Here is a 22119-nt window from a genome sequence, read left to right as displayed (position 1 = left end):
TTCATCAGTCAGTCAATACACAGTTTTGTTTTATGTATGTTTGTGTTTAAAGATACCTTATTTAATGTATGTTGTTGATTGATTAACATTAAATTCACAGTCAGCAGAACAATAACTCATGCCTGAACAAAGTGGATCTAATATACATATTTTCTCTATGAGGCATATCACAACCTTTCACATTTAGGAATGCCAGACAGTACTTCAACACCCACATGTGGATTTTTTTTATTAATTAACAAATCTTACTTTTTAGGCTCTACCCCCATAGCACAGTGGTTACTATGGCGGGTTCGAACCCGGCCTGAGCCAGCTAATACAACTGCAACAAAATAAAATAGCCAGGCACTGTGGTGGGAGCCTGTAGTCCCAGCTACTTGGGAGGCTGAGGCAAGAGAATCGCTTAAGCCCAAGAGTTTGAGGTTGTGCTTTTTAGAGTTTGGGTTCATAGCAAAATTGAGTAGTGAAAGTACAGAGAGTTCTCATGTACCCTCTGACCCCACAGATGCACAACCTCCCGGGGGGGGGGCCATTTTAAGCAGCAAAATCACCATCAAAAGGCACAAAAATGTGGAAAAACATGGCATTAATGAAAAGATACTTGTTCACAGTTTGAGAAATGGAAGCCAGAACATTACTTTGTTCCACCCCACCTGGGATTTGCTGCTGTGTGGATGACTGCAAAAGCACTGCGAGTATTGATTTGAGGGTACAAATACATTTTAGGGAGTAGATGAATTTGCAAATAGTAATCTATGAATAAGGAGGATCGATTGTACTATTTTTATTATAGTAGCTTTATAGAAAGTTTTTTTGTTTGTTTGTTTTTTGAGACAGAGTCTCACTTTGTTGCCCTTGGTAGAGTGCTGCGGAGTCAGTTGTAGCTCACAGCAACCTGGGACTACTATCCCCACCTTGGAGTAGTCCCAGGATTACTCCTGGGCTCAAGTAATCCTCTTGCCTTAGCTTCCCAAGTAGTTGGGACTACCGGCGCCTACCACAATACCTGGCTACTTTTTTTAGAGACGGGGTCTCACTTTTGCTCAGAGCTGGTCTTAAACTTAGGAGCTCAAGCAATCTACCCACCTCGGCCTCCCAGAGTGCTGGGATTACAGGCGTGAACCACTGCACCCAGCAGAATGTTTTAGTATTTGGTAACGCAAGTCCCTTATTTCATTTTCAAGAATTTACTATTTATAATTCTTAAAATTCAGTAATACAAAGAAAACTTGATTAAAAACGAGCAGAGGATTTAAATAGAGATTTCTGCAAAAAAGATATACAGATGACCAATATGCACATGAAAAGAACACAGTGAAATGCCACCCTTAAGAATGGCTAACATCAAAAATGACAGTAACAAGTGTTGACAAGGATATGGAGAAAGTGAAACCCTACCTCACACACTGTTGGTGGGAATGTAAAAAGGTACAGCAGCTTTGGAAAACAGTTTGGCAGTTCCTCAAAAAGTTAGAGTTATCTAGTAATTCCACTTCTAGGTATATCCTTAAGAGACTTGAAAATGTGTCCATACAAAACTTGGCACCTGTGGCTCAACCAGCTAAGGCGCCAGCCATATACACCTGAGCTGGTGGGTTCAAATCCAGCCTAGGCCCGCCAAAACTACAGTGACGGCTGCAACCAAAAAATAGCCAGGCATTGTGGCAGGCACCTGCAGACGCCTGTAGTCCCAGCTACTTGGGAGGCAGAGGCAGGAGAATTGCTTGAGCCCAGGAGTTGGAGGTTGCTGTGAGCTGTGATGCCACAGCACTCTACCCAGGGTGACAGCTTGAGGCTCTGTCTCAAAAAGTGTCCATACAAAAACTGATACACAAATGATTGTAGGACCATTGTTCATAGTACTCCCCAAATATACAGAAATGACCCAAATGTCCATCACTGTGAATGAACAAACAATGTGGTATATCCATGCAATAGAATATTACTCAGCAATAAAAAATGAAGTACTGATGCATGCTGCAACAGGGATGAACCTTGAAACATTATACTGAACATTATGCAGTACATGGCCTGACACAAAAGGCTGCATATTGTATGATGATCCATTTTTGTGCAATGTCAGAATAGTCAAACCCATAGAGAATGAAAATTAGTAATTGCTTAGGGCTAGGGGGAGGGGATTGAAATGAGAAGTGGCTACTCATGGGTACACGGTTTCTTTTTGGAGTGATAAAAATGTTTTAAAATTAAAACAGTGATGGTTGTACAACTGTATGTATACTAAAACCTACAGATGTAGAATTTTTTCTTTTTCTTTTTTTTTTAAGACAGAGTCTCACTCTCTTGCCCTTGGTAGAGTGCTATGACATCATAGCACACAGCAACCTCAAACTCTTGGGCTCAAGTGATCCTCTTGCCCTCAGCCTTTCAAGTAGCTGGGACTACAGGTGCTCGCCACTACACCCAGTTAGTTTTACTATTTTTGGTAAAGATAGGGTCTCATTCTATCAAAGGCTGGTCTCAAACTCCTGAGCTTAGTCATTTCACTTGCCTCAGCCTCCCAGATTGCTAGGATTACAAGTGTGAGCCACTGTGCCTGGTCAGAAGTGTACATTTTAAATGGGTAAATTTTATGGTATGTGAATTTTATTTCTATAAAGCTGGTTTTAAAAAATCTGTTGTCGGCTCAGCATCTGTGGCTCAAGCAGCTAAAGCGCCAGCCACATACACCTGAGCTGGCGGGTTGAAATCCGGCAATGATGACTGCAACCAAAAATAGCCGGGCGTTGTGGCAGATGCCTGTGGTCCCAGCTACTTGGGAGGCTGAGGCAGGAGAATCACTTGAGCCCAGGAATTGGAGGTTGCTGTGAGCTGTGATGCCGGGGCACTCTACCCAGGGCGACAGCTTGAGGCTCTGTCTCACAAAAAAAAAAAAATTTAAAAAATCTATTGTCTACTCAGAGAAAACAGAAATAATACTGTTTCCTTCCACTCCTGCCTTCCTCATCCCCAGCATGGCGACAGCCTTGAGCCTTCCGATAGCCCACAAGTAGGTAGAGGTGAGGCCTATTGTTTGTCCAGTGTCTGTCACATAAGGCTCTTTGTTTTTTGAGACAGAGTCTCACTATGTCACCTTCGGTAGAGTGCTGTGGCATCACAACTCACAGCAACCTCAAACTCTTGGGCTTAAGCAATTCTTTTGCCTCAGCCTCCCAAGTAGCTGGGACTACAGGTGCCTGCCACAACACCCGGCTATTTTTTGTTGTTTTGGCAGTTGTCATTGTTGTTCAGCAGGCCCAGGCCGGGTTCAAACCCACCACTCTTGGTGCATGTGGCTGGCACTGTAACCACAGTGCTACGGATGCCGAGCCTGCATAAGGCTCTTAATATGTTCTCTAACCGTTTCTGTGCCTGAGAGAAGTGTCCTCCATAGATTTTAAACAGCAACTGTACTGTATAATTCATTTGTATTACCCAGAATGCTTTATGGCACCTAACTATTTCCATATTTAATTTGAGCAGGAGATGGATAGCCTGTTAATATTCTACACATTTACTTTTCTAGATGAATTTTAGAATTCATTTATCGCAGCCTCACCCAGTACCCTCACTAAAAAGAAGCCCTGATGTGATTCTAAGTTGTATTCAATTTGTACACTGTATGTAGTTTGTGGTTTGGGAGAGACTTTATTTCTAGTCTTCCCCTCAGGATCATAATATGGTACATTTCTCTTCTTTTTTTTTGCATTTTTGGCTGGGGCTGGGTTTGAACCTGCCACCTCCGGCATATGGGGCCGGCGCCCTACTCCTTTGAGCCACAGGCGCTGCCCCCGTTTCTCTTATTTATTCAGATCTTATTTCATATTCTTCACTAAAATTTTTATAGTTTTGCCCTTCTTAGTAAATTTATTATGAATAGTTATTATGGGGGGAAGTTAATATGGGGGGAAGATTTCCTTCCTTCATCATATGAATGATCAAATGATCATTTTCCATTTGAACTTTGACTGATTATGGCTAGTAGAATAAAAAAGCTATTGATTTTTATGTATCTTGATATCTGTATCTTATATTCTACCATCATTATTGAATTCTAGTACTAACACTTTCTCAAGTGTTTCTTGGACTTTCACAAAGTACCATCCCCACCTTTTTCTCTTAGTTTCCTTTTTTTTTTTTTGAGACAGAGTCTCAAGTTGTCACCCTTGGTAGAGTGCCGTGGTGTCACAGCTCACTGCAACCTCAAACTCTTGGGCCCAGGCGATCCTCTTGCCTCAGCCTCCCAGGTAGCTGGGACTACAAGAACCTGCCATAACACCTGACTATTTTTTGGTTATAGCTGCCATTGTTTGGTGGGCCCGGGCTGGATTTGAACCCGCCAGCTCCAGTGTATGTGACTGGCACCCTTAGCCTCTTGAGCCACAGGCACTGAGCCTTCTCTTAGTTTCTTATTCAGTCTTTCTTTTTCTTTCTTAATTTTCCTTCACCAGATTTCCTTCTTCCACCTGCTTTTTTAAGCCATCTCTACCTGGAAATACCAAGAATATCTAAAGCTCAGAATAAAATTAAAATTAAATAAATTACAGTTAAAATAATTCTCCTTATTGTTAGGTTCAGAGCTATCTGCTGACAGCCAGTGAAGCATCTTTCTACACATTAGAGGAAGGTACACCTTTCTCCTGATGCTCTTCTCTCATCTCTGGGAAAATGTCATAATTAACCGACTCCATTGGAATACGACACATTACTACAGAAAAATGTCATAATAAGTCTGCAGATCTCTGATATCTGCCATCTTGACATTCTCTACACAAACATTCACAGTAGTACTGCTAAGGTCTATAGTGGAGGTCCTCAAACTTTTTAAACGGGGCCAGCTCACTGTCCATCAGACCGTTGGAGGGCCAGACTATAGTTTAAAAAAAAAAGCTATGAACAAATTCCTATGCACACTGCACATATCTTATTTTGAAGTAAAAAAACAAAATGGGAACAAATACAATCACACCGCCTCATGTGGCTTGCGGGCCACAGTTTGAGGACCCCTGGGTTATAGATTTCATCACCACTACTTCTAGAACCCACCCTTTCTTTCCCATCTCACTGCCCTAGTCATTATATTTCACTTCTCCTCACAGTACAACTTCCTTCTTCCCCCCAAAAGGGCAAAACCAAAACATAAACCAGGTCTTTCCTTTCCCAGCCACTCTCTCTGGGCACTCTAATCACAATCCAGAATAATCTTCCTAGAATGCCAGAAAACCCTGTTCAAACGCTTCTGGTGGTCCCTCATTTTGTTCTCCATAGGGTCAGACATGCTTCATGCCCTGGAAACCCCTGGCAGTGTCTTCCCCTGGCATCCCCTGTGCTCTTCTCACCTCACTCTAGCACCTCAGAAACTCCCTGTCACCTCTGTCAGTTCTTTCACAAGATGAGAATATTGGTGAAAATTAAATGATAGAACACGTGGAAGTGTCTCACGCAAGGCCTGGCACTTGGTGCATTAGCCGCCTTCCTCCTTCCCAAGTACTTCCACCCCAAGTACTTTGGAAACTGAAATGTTGTATAATTGTAACAACATGTTACGATTATTGATGCCTCATTATGTGTTCATTACCATAGTTCTTGTATATTGGCAAGAATTAATAATTTTTGACTCCTAATAAGGAACATTTGAAAATATTGGAGAAAAAAATGTACAGTTTGCAGCCCCTAGTGTGCCACTGGAACCAGTGGCGCCATCGGATCTTCGGCTGCCCCTAGAGGTTCATGGTGAATGTTGTGGAAAGAGAGTGGGGTGCAGCAATGTCCTCCAGCTGGTAATTATCTTCAAGCTGAGAGGGGCTGAGACGAGTAAGTGGCAGCTGCCCCAGTAGACACAGGTACTGACTGTAGGACAGGGAGAATGCTCAGGAGACTGGCCAGGAACAAATGCTGTTTTTCCCTGCTACTGCCCTAGAGAAAACAAGGATAAAGTGCTTGCTGCCAACTACAGAAAATGTTTTGTGGTTAAGAATCAGTTTCCCAACTGTATTCATTTAAAGAATTGATTTCATTTCAGCCGCATTTTAGTTGACTGTTGTCTTTTGTTCCAGGCTCTCTCCTGATTTGGTTTCCATCAGGTTTTAATCAGAACCATCCTCAGAAACATTTTGGATTCAAAATAGAGTTTAAAACAAACACATCTTTTAGAGAACACAGATGAAACCCAGAATGGAAAAGAAAGTAAACAAAAAATAATGGAATAACATTATGAACAGTACAGTGTCAGAGGGAAGGAACGGAAAGAAGCTGGGAAAGGCTGTATAGAAGGAAAACTCTGTCAGAGAAGGAGCCAACCTGGGGAAAGTGTCAGGGAGCCAGTGAGGGTCTGAATGGGAGTTCTTCCATTTTTGACCAAACTGTGGTCCAATCTGTGGGGTAGAAAGCACCCCCACCCATTTCTGAGCTGTGATAGAGGGCTGTCTGTGGGCTGCAGCGATACACGTCCCTCTAGAGATGGCCCCTGAAAAAGTGCTGTCTCCCCTCTCCATTTTGGTGCCCTTTTCTTACTCCTTCCCACAGTCATCCTGGCACCGACATGCACTGGTGAACTAGAGTCTAGATACATAGCAGGGTGTGAGTGTGAGAAGACATGTTAGGGCATGTCTGTGTTGGCGGGGTCACCCTTTCTGTAGACACTTCAGATGTGTGCCTCAGGGGGTTCAAGATGCTGGAAGAACTATATCTTCAGCCAGAAGTTGCTGAATGTTTTCAAACTGTTATGCTTTATTTATTGGTTTGATTTGGGAAATACACGTACACAAATTACGGTGTTTTCTACGAAGTATCAAAAAGTACAAAGTATATACTGAAAATTGCCTCTCTTTCTCACCCTGGCTCTCGGGGCCCTCCGCTACCTCCTTAGTGGCTGCTCATTTCATATGTACCTTTTCTGAGTCTCCAGTGTTTGTCATGGTTAACTTTGAAAAATTATCACAGCTGGGGGCGGTGGCTCACGTCTGTAATCCTAGTACCCTGGGAGGCTGAGGCAGGTGGATTGCCTGAGCTTACGAGTTTGAAACCAGCCTGAGCAAGAGTGAGACCCCATCTCTACTAAAACTGAAAAACTGAGGGTAGAGGATCTCTTGAGCCCAGCAGTTGGGGGTTGCTGTGAGCTATGATGCATGGCATCTACCAAGAGCAACAGAGAGAGATTCTGTCTCAAAAAAATAAATAAAAAATAAATATTATCTATCTTTCTGCTTTCATTGGCAAAGCTGCTGGATTTAGCTGTGCTCTTCCTGTGTCTGCTTTCTCCATGTCCCTTCCTCTCAGACTTTGACCCCTGGTGGACAAACAATAGTAAGCAGAATGAGCTGGAGCCGGTACCAGCCAACTGCACCGGCTGTGCCCAGAAACTGCCCCTGAAGGTGCTGCTCCTGGAAGATGCCCCAAAGAAATTTGAGAGACTCCATCCTTTGGTGATCAAGGTAAGCGAGAAGCCTGATTTCTCCCACTGATTGATTACTCATTGAACAGACAGATCAAGCCCTATGAAATTTCTGACGTGTAACTTTGACTTTTGTTCTGCTTTGTTTCAAGACGGGACAGCCTCTGTTGTCTGAGGAGATTCAGCACTTTCTATGCCAATACCCTGAGGCCATAGAAGGCTTCACAGAAGGATTTTTCACCAAGTGGTGGCGTTGCTTTCCTGAAAGGTGGTTCCCATTTACTTATCCATGGTGAGTTTGAAAAGGGGCACTTTGTATGTGGGAAAGGTGAAGACCAGTAACACTGAACAACAGTGATAGCTAGCACTAAGAGCTGCCATGTGCCTGGCATGTGGTAAGCACTTTACAATATACTCTTCAAGTCAAATGACAGGAGCTCGCTGATAATCAGTGATGAGATGTAAAGGGAATGAATGGAAAAGGTATGTCAGAAGGAGGGACACCAGGATTGCCTAATAGAATCATACTTTATTTCTACGTATGTGTTTAGTACTTTGTGTAGAATACAACCTAAATGTCAAGGTTGGAAAGGGTGCAAAGAATAGGAGATCTGCATTTCTTGGGCGCTTGTTTGTGGCAGGCAGTGTGCCTTGGTGTTTAGTGTCTATTGCTCATTGGTGGCACTCATAATGACTCTGGGAAGAAGGAATGATTATTGCTATTTTTCGGATCTGAACGTAGGAACCAGAGAGGTTAAGTAACTTCCCCAACGTTACCCAGCCAGGATTGAAACTCAGATTTGTCTTCCTGTTCCTGTGTCCTGCAAAAGACTGATCCATTCTTTGGGGTTAAAATTGCTCTCTAACAACAAACTGAAAGGCAGTTTCCATCTTAGAACTGTTCCAAAAGAGAATTAAAATGGCTTTCTCAGGCCTTTTTGTTAGACAATTTCCCAGGGCTTCGCCTTTCTTGAATGTGCCTTTTATCTGAGGCATGCCATTCTGCCTCAGAAGGGTCTTGATTTTTGTTCCCTCCTCTTCCTTCTCTTTCCTTCCCTTCCCCCCCGCATGGTCTGCTGTTACTTCAGTCTCTTTTCCAAGATAGAATGATAGATTATTTCCTTCCTTCCTCTATATGTTGTTTTAGCTGCACTTTATAAACACTCCACCCACGTGTACAAATTGTGGTTGTAGAGTTTATGCTTGTGATAATTCATTGACTTTGGCACAAGTATTCTTCAAAGACTTAGTATTAAAGATACTCTCCGGATACTTTTCCCTCTTTACCCACCACCCATAGTTTCCCCACCCTGCTGAGCTTTCTGTTAGTCATGAAGGTAGGCTGGCTTGCTCAGTTTAATGACTTTTTTTGTTTCAAACTTTTACAGGAGAAGACCTCTGAATAGATCACAAATCTTACGTGAGCTTTTTCCTGTTTTCACTGACCTGCAATTTCCAAAAGATGCTTCTTTAAAAAAGTGTTTCCTTCTTCACACAGAACCTGTTGTGGGGAGTAAGGTAGGAAATTTTGAGAGGACTTGAATCTAGACTTTTCCTCATTTGGGACCTGGACTGATGTCATAATCAAGGCTTTCTCTGCGTATCAATTTAGGGAACACTCATGTAATCTCAACTTCTCCCACTCTGTCATGAAGGCATGTTTCCAGAAAGTCTAGTCGGCAAATCTGTCTCCACCCTTAATACCTGAGGGCACTCTGTTTTACTTTAAAGGAAGTAGAATTCTAAAATTTGAACAGACTTGAGTGTGCAAGTTAGTCTGACTTTTCTACCTCAGAGTGGAAAGTAGATAATGTATAAATGAATAGCATGTAAATAAATCGCCCAGCCTTTCATTTTGTAGGTACAGAAACTGAGCCCCAGAGAGAGTAAGTGATTTACCCAAGGACACAGAGCAAGTTGGTAGGAGGACTCCTCCCACCCCCACCCCCACCTCCACCTCCACCTCCAGGTTGGCTTTCCTCAGAAATAAGAGTCTTCAAATAGAGAATGTTTGGGAGCCTGGGGGCATTTGTTAGACAGGTAGCCCAGTGGGGGTGGAAAGGCCCCTCTCACCCACCTCATTTCCCACCTCAGTCCAGGGCCTGGTGTTCAGAGGCCAAATTTCCTTCTCTGGGGGCCAGTGAACTGAGAGAGCTGTTAAAGGTTTGTGTCTCTTTACTGTTCTCTGAATTGCTCCTTTGTTGAGTCTCATTTCTCAGGAAGGTTTTTGAACTTGAGTTGATTTGGAAGAATTAAAGGAATGTACTATATTTTCCTTTGTAAAAAATTTAAATTTCCCCAACCATGATCCCCTACCACCACCACCTCTAGATTGTGGCTTCAATCTCATGATGCTATTATTTGGCTTCAAATTTGCTGAATTGTGTTAAAGGAATTTGAAAGCATATAAAAACAATCATTTTGTCTAGAAGTGAGAACCTCTGTCTGCCAGCACTCGGGTGGAGATGCTGGATCCATGCCCCAGATTTTAAAGACGTTTATCCTGCTGTCCCCAGCTAGAATTCAGGGCCTTCTTATGATTTCATCTTCATAATTATGATATAATTCTGGGTGAGGACCTTTATCTTTTTCTCGGTTTTCTCACTTGAATACTGAGGTTAATTTCACCAGTCTGATTAATACCAGGGAGCCTAGCCAAAGGAATAAATTCTTCGAGCATGTATTTCCCCACTTTGGCCCAAGCTCTTCTTTCTCCTCTGCCTTGTTACCCCACCATGTTGTCCACAGCTCTGGACAAGTCATGTGTCTGTGTGACCAAAATCCAAAGGCAGCCTTGGGTTGGAAGATGAGAAGTGTGGACCTGGTTATACTGAGGAGAGAGGCAGGGCACTCCAAGGCCCACATCACCCATTGCACAGTACTGCCTGGGGCTGGCCCACGCCATCCTGCTGTCTTTTTCTTTCCATCTTAGGTATGGAGGAACATGATGCCACCCCATCTTGAGCCTGTGTTAAAGGGGGATACATCCACTTGTTTTTGGCCCACTAGGATTTTTTTCAAGACTATATAGATGTTAGGGCTTCTGCCAGTATTAGTACCAGTCCAGACACCAGGCCTCTCCTTATCACCATAGGAGCTGGCGAAATGGCTGTGATGTTGCGATGGAAACAGAATCATGGCCAGGACCATGACAGCAGGAGAGAGAGAGAGAATACCCAAGACTCTGGAGGCCTTGAGTAGTGAAGAGAAAACGAGGGTGTAGCCCTGGGAATCAGACACGTGGCACCCTCCTACCCCTGCTTTATGTGAGCATATAAAGTATTTAAGCGCAGGAGCTAGGAAGGGGCTGACAAAGGGAGGCCCCAGGAGTTTTCTCTCACTGTGTAAATAAGGAGAAAAGCCCAAGCAAGATCTACCTCCTTTTATCCTATTCCTGCTTTGTCCCAACCTCCTCCCCAGTATTCACAGCCTCTTGCTTGGCATATAGAAGGTTGCACTTAATGCTCATTGCTGACAGGAGTATGTCCTCAGGGGTGCAGTGGTTACCTGCGCAGGTATACATGCTGCTTATCTCCTTAGTCTTCAAAATTGGGGCCAATTCTAGCGTCATTAGTTGTGTGTGTGTGTTCGAGACAGAGTCTTGCTCTGTCACCCAGGCTAGAGTGCAGTGGTGTCATAGCTCACTGCAACCTCAAACTCCTGGGCTCAAATAGTCCTCCTGCCTCAGCTTCCTGAGTACCTGGGACTATAGGCATGCACCACCATGCCCAGCTAATTTTTCTATTTTTGGTAAAAATGGGGTCTCGCTCTTGCTCAGGGTAGTCTCAAACTTCTGGCTTCAAACAGTCCTCCTACCCTGGCTTCCCAAAATGCTAGGATTACAGGCGTGAGCCACTGCACCTGGCCTGTCATTAATTTGTAATCAGTAGCATGGCATATCTGCTCATGTGGGGCTTGCCAGACAGTGTAAACTTAAACTTGCTGCTGTGCAAGTCTTACCAGAACCCTAGTGATGAGAAATAATATTCTATGTGTAAGTGTCCAAAAGGTAGGTAGATCATCTATCTATCTAAAAAGTCTAGATCAAACCAGAGCCTTAAAAGGTTGTATACGTAGACCATCATGTATTAGCTTCTGCTAGAACTACTTTTTTGTTTTTTTGCAGCTTTTAGCCAGGGCTGGGTTTGAACCCGCCATCTCCAGTATGTGGGGCTAGTGTCCTATTCCTTTAAACCACAGGCATTGCCTGCTAGAACTACTTTCGTTGAAGTACAGTTAGGTTTTTTCCTTTGGCTTACTTTGAGTCTGTGGCTACAAGTAGTTGCAAATAGAAAGCTCATGGGATCTTTTCTAGGACATTTATTTAGTTATTTATTTATTTATTTACCAAGGACCTTCTCTAGGATATTTATTTATTTAATTATATACTTATTTATTTATTTACCAAGTCTTGCTCTGTCACCTGGACTAGAGCACAGTGGCCTAGTTCACTGTAACCATTGAACTCCTAGGCTCAAGCAATCCTCCTGCCTCAGACTTTCTTTCTTTTTTTTTTTTTTTTGTAGAGACAGAGTCTCACTTTATGGCCCTCCGTAGAGTGCCGTGGCCTCACCCAGCTCACAGCAACCTCCAACTCCTGGGCTTAAGCGATTCTCTTGCCTCAGCCTCCCGAGTAGCTGGGACTACAGGCGCCCGCCACAACGCCCGGCTGTTTTTTGGTTGCAGTTCAGCCGGGGCCGGGTTTGAACCTGCCACCCTCAGTATATGGGGCCGGCGCCTTACCAGCTGAGCCACAGGCGCCGCCCCCTGCCTCAGACTTTCAAGTAGTTGAGACTACAGCATGCACCACCACACCCAGTTAATTTTTCTTTTTTTGTAGAAAATGGGTGTCTCACTGTGTTCCTCAAGATGGTCTCAAACTGGCCTCAAGTAATCCTCCTTCTGTGGCCTCCCAAAATGCTAGGATTACAGGTGTGAGCCACCACACTTGACCTATTATTGAGGATGTCGCCCACTAAATCACATAGTGCCTCTAGGAGAGCCTGTAAAAGAGATTTTACCCTGCTTTCAGCACGAAGAGATGCCATTCTTAGGAGAAACTAGTTTGGTTTTATCTTTTGGACAAATGTTTGTTACTGGTTCTGTTTTCTTCTTTGTTTAGACTAGGACCTTAGCTATATGGATAAGCATTTTTGTGTACTAAACCCCCAGGTTTTATTCTGTTTTTTTTTTTTTTTTCTTTTTTCCTCCCTCTTGTTCTTTCCTCCAGATGCATAAGATGCGTGACTTATTTATCATTGGCAGCGGTGAGGCCATGTTGCAGTTCATCCCTCCTTTCCATTGCCGAAGACACTGTCGGTCTGTGTCCATGCCAGTAGAGCCAGGGGATATTGGTATGTAGGGCCCCAAGAGGGCAGGGTCAGCCATGGGATCTTTTTAGTGTTTTTTTTTTTTTGCAGTTTTTGGCTGGGGCTGAGCTTGAACCAGCCACCTCCAGCATATGGGGCCAGCGCCCTACTCCTTTGAGCCACAGGCGCCGCCCTTAGTTTTTACTTAAAAAAAATATTTTTTAAGAATCAAGTGCTTGGCTCAGTGCCTGTAGCTCAGTGGTTACAGCACCAGCCACAAACACCAAAGTTGGCAGGTTCAAACCCACCCAGGGCCAGCTGAAACAACAATGACAACTGCAACAAAAAATAGCCGAGTGTTGTGGCAGCACCTGTAGTCCCAGCTACTTGAGAGACTGAGGCAAGAGAATCACTTAAGCCCAAGGTTTGAGGTTGCTATGAGCTGTGACACCACGGCACTCTACCAAGGGCCACATAGTGGAGACTCTGTCTCAAAAAAAAAAAAAAAAAATCAAGTGCTGTCTTCATAGAAGTTCTATTTAAATAGAATATAAAATAGCATTCTTTTGGGGCGGTGCCTGTGGCTCAAAGGAGTAGGGTGCCGGCCCCATATGCCGGAAGTGGCGGGTATAAACCCAGCCCCAGGTCCCCCCCCCCTCAAAATAGTATTCTTTTATTAACAGGGTCATTGGTTTATGCTTAAAAATGGAACTAATAAAAAAATGTAGCATAGTGAAATGTCTTGTACATACGGCATTTAGAATACATGTGTCTATTTGTCATAGAAACTTCAAGTTAGAAGGGATTCTGGACAATGTTTAGACCAGTCACTGTTTTCCAGGTGAGGAAATTGAGACCCACAGAGGAGAGGAACAGACCATCCTAAGGCCCCATCATTAGTCAAGCAAAGCATAAAGCACATTCAAGCCAGGAGATGGACAACTCAGGAGTAGAGGAAACCTTTTCTGTGCCCATTTTGCAAATAAACAGTAGAAAGCAGTGGTCACCCAAGGAAATATTACCTTCTAGGTGGGTCCCGCAGCCCAAGTCACAGCTTCATATTGATGACTCACTTTTAACTCTGGCTCAGTGTTTTCCCAACTGTGATTTGTCCTATGCCTTATATGTATTCTAAAAATCTGTTCTAAAGAAGCAAGTTTGAATCAACTGGTTGCTGTCAGTAGCAATCAGTTTGACAGAAGAATTTTCTTGGCAGAAGCAAGTAAGTCAGACAGTGTCACCATTGAACTTGTTTTTCCTGCCTCACAAAATCCAGGTAAGACCTGGAGTCCCTGACAGAGGCCAGATTGGTTTCCTAATTGATCTCTTTTACTTCTACCTATTCAGAAGACCTGTGAATCCCTAGAAACTTCTCATCTCATTGGAGGGTTTGAGTCTGCAGTTTGCTTTAATCCAAGTTATGTAACTTATTTCAATTCACAAATGAAAAATAATAATGTACATATCAAGCAGTAACTAATAACAGTGCACAGCTGGCCTGATCCTTAGGAAACTCCTGCCAAAAAATAGAGTATTCTTGTATGGAAATTGTTCTGAACCTGTTTTCCTGCGGTGGAGTAACCCTGTCACAGGGATGACTATCGCAAAGATCTGAGTGGCATGTCTGGGTTTGGGGTGTGCGATTGATCATGATGAACTAGTTTCTGTCTTATGTTCTACAAATACCTAACAGTTCAGACAACTAGAGAAACACCTTGGTTATCCACAATTCCAGATTTCCAGCTCCCATAGGCATTCAGAATACCAAATTACAGAACTAGGGAAAAAGGAAAAGAAGATGTCTGGCAGCGACGAAGGAGGTGTTGAGCATTGAACACAGTTGCAGATAGTCTAGAATAGCCTACGATCCAGAGCATGGTACTTCCTGTGCTGTGACAAGCCTATTTGTCGACCAGAGGAAAGGAGCCCTTGGTTAGATGTGGCTATGAAAGGCCAGCTACTTGAACACAGAGAAAAGAGGGAGGACTGCAGAGAGGAGGAGGGCAAGTTTGGAAAAAGGATGGGGATAGGGAGTGATGTGAAGGCCGGTGGGTGCCTGAATCAGTGGCAGAAGTAGAAGCAATGACTGCAATTCCTATGCTTAAAAATGAAGGCAGGGGCTCCGTGCCAGCCACATACACCTGAGCTGGCGGGTTCAAATCCAGCCTAGGCCGCCAAACAACAATGACAGCTGCAACCAAAAAATAGCTGGGCGTTGTGGCAGGTGCCTGTAGTCCCAGCTACTTGAGAGGCAGAGGCAGGAGAATTGCCTGAGCCCATGAGTTGGAGGTTGCTGTGAGCTGTGATGCCAGGGCACTCTACCCAGGGCGACAGCTTAAGGCTCTGTCTCAAAAAAAAAAAAAAAAAATGAAGACAGGAAGCTGGGCACTGTAGCTAAGTGGTTAGAGCACAGGCCCCCTGCACACCAGGGGCAGCAAGTTTGAACCTCGCCTGGGCCTGATTAACAACAATAACAACAACAACAACAACAAAAACGAAGACAGGAAAGCAGACCCTGACAATGAAGAAGAATTCAGTGGTTGTAGGACAGATGGCAGCTCCAGGGCCTTAGGGACCCTTAAGTATTATAGCACTGCAACAAGCAAGGGTCTTGATTTTTGACAAAATACATTGTCCTGTGGAAGTGGAGGGGAGAGGTGTTAGAGATCACCAGAACATCTTTGGTTGGAGGCATTTTCAAAAATGACTTAGAGATCAGGCATAATATCCACAGTCCCTGTAAAGGACAGTCACTACTCACTGTGACCCTGAATCACCAAGTAAAGATAATTCTTTTCAGTGTTCTCAGTTTAAAGATGGGTAACAGTTATACTCTAGAAAATTTTTCAAGAGAATTTTGTTTATTTTATTGTTATAAAAACATAAAATCCCTCTAAACAAAATTTTAAATAAACAAGAATGAATTGTTAACAATGGACACAGTGAAGTTCAGCATCAGATTATTGACGGATTAAAGTTTTTAAGTTTAACTTCATAGTCCACTCAGATGATGTAGATCAGTGTTTACTTAACTAAATTCTTCAGATTATTCATGGCCCGATGGATGGGACCTGGAGTCCCTTGGAAAGGCCCTTGGCAAATAGGGCTCTTGAGTCAGTCAACTTTGGGAAATCCCTGACCAGTGTGCCAAAGGCTCCGAAAAGCCTTAGAACAGTGGTTCTCAACCTTCCTAATGCTGCGATGTATTTTCTTTTTTTTTTTTTTTTTTTTTTATTTTGGCCAGGGCTAGGTTTGAACCTGCCACCTCTGGCATATGGGACCGGCACCCTACTCCTTGAGCCACAGGTACCGCCCGCTGCGATGTATTTTCATTGTTACAAAGGGGTCGCAACCCACAGGTTGAGAACCGCTGCCTTAGAAGAACTTCATGTTTCCCAAACTTATTTGGCCATGGAACCAGTTCTCTTGAAGGATACTTTATAGGATACTACCATTAGCAAAACCCAATTTGGGAAATACTGGTTTAGGTTAATCTGGATGTTCTATAATGAAACTACATTATAGATAACCTCAGGAAAATTGGATAGTAGGTCCTACTTCCCCTCAGAACCTGTTCCATCTTGCTGAAAAAGCTCAGATCAATCCAAGGCCCATCACCAGCCTCCTCTGGAGCTCCTTGCCTTGTAAACCTGCTGAACTGGGTGACTCACAGTTGTCCTGGCAAGGAGTGGTGACAAAGTATTTTGGTCCCAAGTGACTCCTATTGGATGTCAGGTTACAGAGAGGACTGGTAATAACTAAGAACACTACTAGGAAGAGCTAAAAGACCTTCAGAGCAGGATTGTCTTTGACTCTGCCAGTGTACCCTGAGGGCATCTTTGGCAGCCCCAGCCTTGCTCTTGCCTGTGGGTGTGTGCAGTCCCTGACATTGACATGCTTTCCTGTTGCTGTTTCCCTTCAAGGCTATGCCGGTACCACCCATTGGAAGGTCTACATTATAGCCAGAGGGGTCCAGCCTTTGGTCATCTGTGATGGAACCACTCACTCAGAACTATAGGAATCAGAACTTTATTCAGGAGCAACTTTGAGAGCTGAAAACCAGGTTGAAAGGGGGGAAATAAAAAGAATTAAACTGCTTTCTGGGGGTTGGATACTTAAGTTACCTGCCCTTTGCATGCGTGTGCCAGCCAGCTGTGTGGCATTGGCCAGGGCCTACCCTTCTTCCTGCAGATGATTCAGAAAGGACTCTAGCCTGGGCACTTGGTTAGGGCTCTGCCAGCACCTATCTGTGAAAAACTGAACTCTACCAAACCTCTAGGCATTATAGCCTTCAGGCTGCTCCTCAGGCAGGAAATAGAGCTGGTGCCTTCCTTCTGTGGCATTGCCATGGTCCCCTCTGCTGGCTCTGTGGCAACAGAGAGGACAGCCAGTAGGTTCTGATATCAGAGCTATCGTTCACCAGGTGAGCTTGTTCATCCCCATCTTCCTGGCTATATCACCCTGAACTTTTTTGGAAAGCCATGGCTGATTGAAGAAACCATTACAGTTTCTCAAGCAGAATTGAATCTAGAACCAGTAAAAAAAGGTCAGATAACCTTGAATTGCACTCAAGTGTACTTCTTTCCCAGTGCCCATGGCTCTTGGAGTCTCAGTAATGCCTGAGTAGGGTCTGATTATAATTTGAATTAGGAATTGCTAAGATATTATTTTTCTTCATTTTATCAGATTCTTGAGCTCTGCCCCCAGCCCCCGCCTTGTCCCTTGCCTATCTGGATGGTTTCTCAGAAGGGGCTGGGCCAGAGCCATTACTGCTAACGCAGCACCCCTTGTGTCAGCTGTGTTGCCTTTACCAAGTGTCTTCAGAGAGGAATGAGCCGGAGTAGCTGGCCTGGGGAGAGGCGCCTCCCTGGGTTTGATCTTTAGGTCTGACCTTCTGCAGAGAAGATATTTTACACATGTGTCAGAGCTGATGTTGTAATGTGGTTGTGGGAGGAACTCCAGACCCAAAGTGTTTGCCAGCTGGGTGTGCAACTATGTGATCCTCTGTCTTAAAATGATTTCTCTCTTTGTGCTGGGAAACAAGGTGAGGTATTTTTATTGTTTGGCAATAATATAAAGTTATGTTCTTCCAATTGAATGATTCACTATGCTTATTTTTCCCCCCAAGTGTTTTTGGTATGTATTAATCAAATGATATAAATAAGGGCACTTTTTCTTGTTCCCTTTTATTCCTTTATTGACCCTATTAGGGCTTTGGTCATGCCATCACCAAGATGAAGAAAAAAAAACCTCATGTATGACCTCTGGCTCTGAATTGCAGAAATCAAATGTATACAGTAGGTATCTATGTCACTATGGATCAGAGGTGGACAGTTATGAGGAAAGTTGGTTGTGATCCTTTGTGGTGTCCTCTTCATCCTTGGAGGAGCCCTGGACTTCATCTCCCAGACTGTCTTCTCACAGCAGCAGGGGTCATCCAGTGCATGAATGGCCTGTTCCTGGGCTTCTAAAGGACAAGCAGAGTTCACAGAACTTGGGGTAGAAACACACAGAGCCTCTTCCAGGTGCTTCAGTGAAACTAGGATGAACTGTACCTGAGGGAATTTTTCTTTTAAAGAACCAGCCCCTTGTGTGAATTTATACAGGAAAAACAAAACTTACTGTACATATAAAAGTCATGCTGCTAAGCAATTATGATTTAAGAGGTTGTAAGTCAGAGGGATCATCTGGAAGCCAGCTTTGTGTAAGCTTTTAGAGGCCCCTCAGCGCTGTCTTAAATCAGGCCCTTTTAATTAACAAAAGAGAGGCATCCTTAGGAACAAAACAACTGTTTTGATGAAAGATCTTTGTTTTATTTCTGTGAGTTGCCTTGTGTTCCTTCCCTATTTCACTCTGGCCCTTCATATCTTAAAAGTCTACAAAAATACCCACTTCAGCGCACAACTTGAAAACTAAGAAACCCTTGCACGTGTTGGTTTTCTGAAGCATCCCTTGGAAAGTCCCCTGAGCCATTCTGTAACCACTCTTGTTCAACAAAGAGTGGTTATAGTAGAAGATAGTAAACACTTTTGTGCATATACTACTTATTTTTCTTAAAATCTATCTAGTTCATTTATATATCCATGAATATAAATTTATGTTAGGGGAAAAATTCTCCAAAGAGGTCTGCTCTTAATTAACAGATACACAGAAGTCATTCACCTTCTTCTCAAGGTAATTCAAATAAGCAGGATCTACTACTGTCTAGTCCTCCAGGAATGGCTCGGGGTTGCCAGCCAGTTCCTTTCTAGTTATCCAAGGCTTTGTGCAGAGTGCCACAGGATTACTCTTATCCATTTAGCAATCAGCCTCTAGCAGGAAGCAGTAAAAGTCTCTCCGCATGACCTGTTGTGGGAAAGAGGCTCATTTAGATGAGGAAGTGGGGTTGCAGGGGCATGGCAGGACCACCTAACCAACTCCCCACCTCCATCACTGCAATAAGAACAAAACCTCAGGTCTAAAAGGAGGGATTTATTCATAAATTTGTTGAGCAATTACTGAGAAATGCTATGACAGTGACTTCCACATGTGTGTTAGCTTCACTTCCTTGTAGGTTCCCACTGCAGAGATGCTTGTCCTCTGAAGTCAGCTCTCGGGGGAGACAAGCTGCTTTGCTGCCAGTTTGAAGCACTTATGTTCAGATGTGCTAAGGAATTCTCCTGCAGTCAGTTGTTGAATGGACACCACACCTGTTCTGACTGATGCAGAGAGGCAAAGCTTATCCTCACCTCACTGTCAGTTATTTTTGGGGTAAAGGAGGAAATAAAATAATAGTGGTTCATGAAAACAGAAATCCACTGGTGAAATACATAACAGTAAACAAAATGGGCAGATTTGGGCTCATTTTCTGGGAGAAAGGAATAATAACATTTGTCTAGTCCATTCTCACAAGTGCCTGATTAATCTTCACCCAGTCCTCTAAAGAAATATTGGATTCTTATTTCACAAGAAACTAAGACTTGGAGCAGTTACCTGCTGGCGGGTGGGCAGCTGGTCCCAGGTTCCATAGCACGTTATTTTCCTGCTGCATCACAGTGTAGTGCCTGAGAAAAGGGCTAGGGATTTCCCTCCTGGGCTGAGATTACATAGGGGGCCAGCAAGCCAGGAACTCTGCACGGCTTGTTTATAAAACTCCTTTGGACAGGAAGGGAGGAGGAAAGAATTTAACCATATGACTTTTATAAAAATCCTTTCACTTTCTCCCTCCCCATTTGAAAACTTAAGAGTGAGTGTTGCTGGAAGACAACTATGTCCAGCCATTTTCCTGTCTGTCACCACATTCTTCCAGATGTGTGACCAGAAGAGGGACTCTGTCCAATTCCAGTTGTTGAGTCCCTTGGAGTTTACATCACTTGTTTTTCAGTTCTCAGTTTTCTTTTCCCTTCTCCCCAAATCCAGCCTGGGCCTCAGTGTAGGAACAATTACTTTAAAACAAAAATCTCAAGTTCCTTAGTGGCAGGTAATGGGCTCAATCATTTTAATACAGTCTGGACTGAGTTTGCTCATTACCCATTTCTTAGTAAATGTTCAAACCCCAAAGCACATATTTGGTTATCATCATTTCCTTGTCCAGCAAGAGAAGGCCAGGCTATAGGTAAAAAAAAAAAAAAATTGCAGAGAGAGGCGATTTCGTCTAGCTTTTGAGAATCAGTTATTTCATAGCCAAAAGGCTGAAAAGCAATGAGAATCAGCTATTAAACACAGGGTGTCAGGCATTTGATCTCTCTTAGCAGTAGAGGAAATACTCTTCCAGAGTGGTGACCCATCGTGCGCTAGAATTTGTTAAAGGAAGGAAGTGTCAGAGATGTGTTTTAAAATTGTACTTTAGGCTGAGATTCCATATTTGGACCTGGAGGGACAGCAGACTAGGAAGGGAAAGGTGCATTTAAGGAGACAGCACTGTAGCAAATAAAAAGGGGGAGGCCTTGGGAATGTGCCGTGTCACCAGCAGCTGCATACCCCTGTCCTCCCCACCCCTAGCCTCGAGATAGCCCGTAGGTTTTTCCACAAAAGCCAGTCTGCAAGAGGGACAGGTGCTCTCACTCTCACGCACCACATCCAAGTCCATCCTCCCTGGACACAGCTGACTAAGCGCTGGCCTTCTGAGGAACCTCAGCCAGCTTGTCTGTCATCCAGGTTCCTCAGTGTCTGGTTTCCCTGCCCTGCATAATTTAAGCATTAGCGCTAAATACATCTGTCATTTTCTTTTCTCTGGAGACAGATGTCCAGACTTTTTCAGACTAGTGGAGAGAAGGAATGTTACATAACTGCAAATGGAGACCTGGAGATGGTTGGGCTGGACCAGAGACGGAGCAGTTCTGCTTGGCATGTCTGTCAGTTAGGCAGCAGCCATCAATCCAGGAGTGAGCCGTGGCTGTAAGCATGGGTGCGGAGAAGGGAACCCAGTTGGGTTTTAAGTTTTACACAGAAAATGAGGACTTGGGACATCCGCTTTGTGCCAGGCTCCATTTATCTCATTACTCCTCACAGCAGCTCTGTGGGGTAGGGGCAGTCAGCGTGTGCAGCCACCTCTACTCACAGCTCAGCGGTATCCCCTCAGAGCACTTTTAAACCCTTACAGGAACAAACTTGGCATCTAGTCTCATCATAGGCAACTTTCCCTCCACATTTCTTTTGATAGTTTTAACCCCAGAGAAATGCTGGCTGGGGTTTTTTTTCTTCCGTCCTTCTGAGGAAAGGCCAGTAACAGATGTCCAGGGCTGGGGGAGACAGGGACTCAGAGGACGGCCACTGCCCTGCCATCACCAGGAATAGGAGCTGGTGGCAGCCACGGTTCATCTTCAGGGAACCAGGGTGTAGGGGCCTGGATGGTGCCAGCACAGGGGCTCAGAATGGTGTGAGCCGTGAATGTGTACGTGTTCAAGTCCTGGATGTTGAACAAGTGCTTACTTGATACACTGCAAACTTGCAAAGACTTCCACCATGTAAAGAATGTATGTAAAGTTTTATGTAATGAAAATTTTTACTTTTTGCAATTAAAAGTGTGTATGTTAGTTGATAAGAACTTTGGTATTCTTGATGTCATTCTTTAACTTTCGGTTTTCTCTTATTTCCTCTTTTCCTTCCTATACCTCATGTAGATGTATAGCCACATCCTCACCTCCTCTCTTGAGGTGAGCCTGTGGGGCTGTTCTGTGGGCTTCACCAGGTCCCCGACCCTGCCTGGCTTCGGTCTTCCCTAGAATTCTCCCCACCATTGTGCTTGTTTGTGTTCACAGGCTCTCTATCCCCATTCCAACCCTTTCCCCTGGTACCATCTGATTTGCTATTGCCATGAATCCTCAAATCTCAGTCCTCCTTAATATGTTTCCCTATTCATGCACTTTGTCCAGAATTCAAGTGAAACCCCAGATGCCTTTGTCCTTCTCACCAGCTGGCTGCGCTTGACCCAAATGC

At 44.0% G+C, this 22119-nt stretch overlaps 1 protein-coding gene across 9 annotated transcripts in view; it reads left to right on the top strand.

The window, feature by feature from the left end:
* C9H6orf89 (chromosome 9 C6orf89 homolog) overlaps positions 1-21727 on the top strand; it is a 48523-nt gene extending 26796 nt beyond the window's left edge. The window contains exons 4-9 of one of the 9 annotated variants that reach the window (XM_053602497.1): positions 7279-7433; positions 7546-7685; positions 8782-8911; positions 12624-12747; positions 16626-16765; positions 17913-21727. In XM_053602497.1, coding sequence (XP_053458472.1) covers positions 7279-7433; positions 7546-7685; positions 8782-8911; positions 12624-12747; positions 16626-16720 — 644 coding nt within the window. In that variant the 3' untranslated portion in view covers positions 16721-16765; positions 17913-21727. Of the gene's footprint in view, positions 1-7278; positions 7434-7545; positions 7686-8781; positions 8912-12623; positions 12748-16625; positions 16800-17388 lie in introns of those variants that run through there. The other 8 variants (XM_053602496.1, XR_008382441.1, XR_008382440.1 and 5 more) reach the window with 8 other exon arrangements.
* The last annotated feature ends 392 nt before the right edge of the window (positions 21728-22119 follow it).

The sequence above is a fragment of the Nycticebus coucang genome, chromosome 9, assembly GCF_027406575.1.
Source record: "Nycticebus coucang isolate mNycCou1 chromosome 9, mNycCou1.pri, whole genome shotgun sequence".
Taxonomy (NCBI): domain Eukaryota; kingdom Metazoa; phylum Chordata; class Mammalia; order Primates; family Lorisidae; genus Nycticebus; species Nycticebus coucang.
The sequence above is the reverse complement of the archived record's forward strand: the minus strand, read 5'-3'. Positions and strand labels throughout refer to the sequence as shown.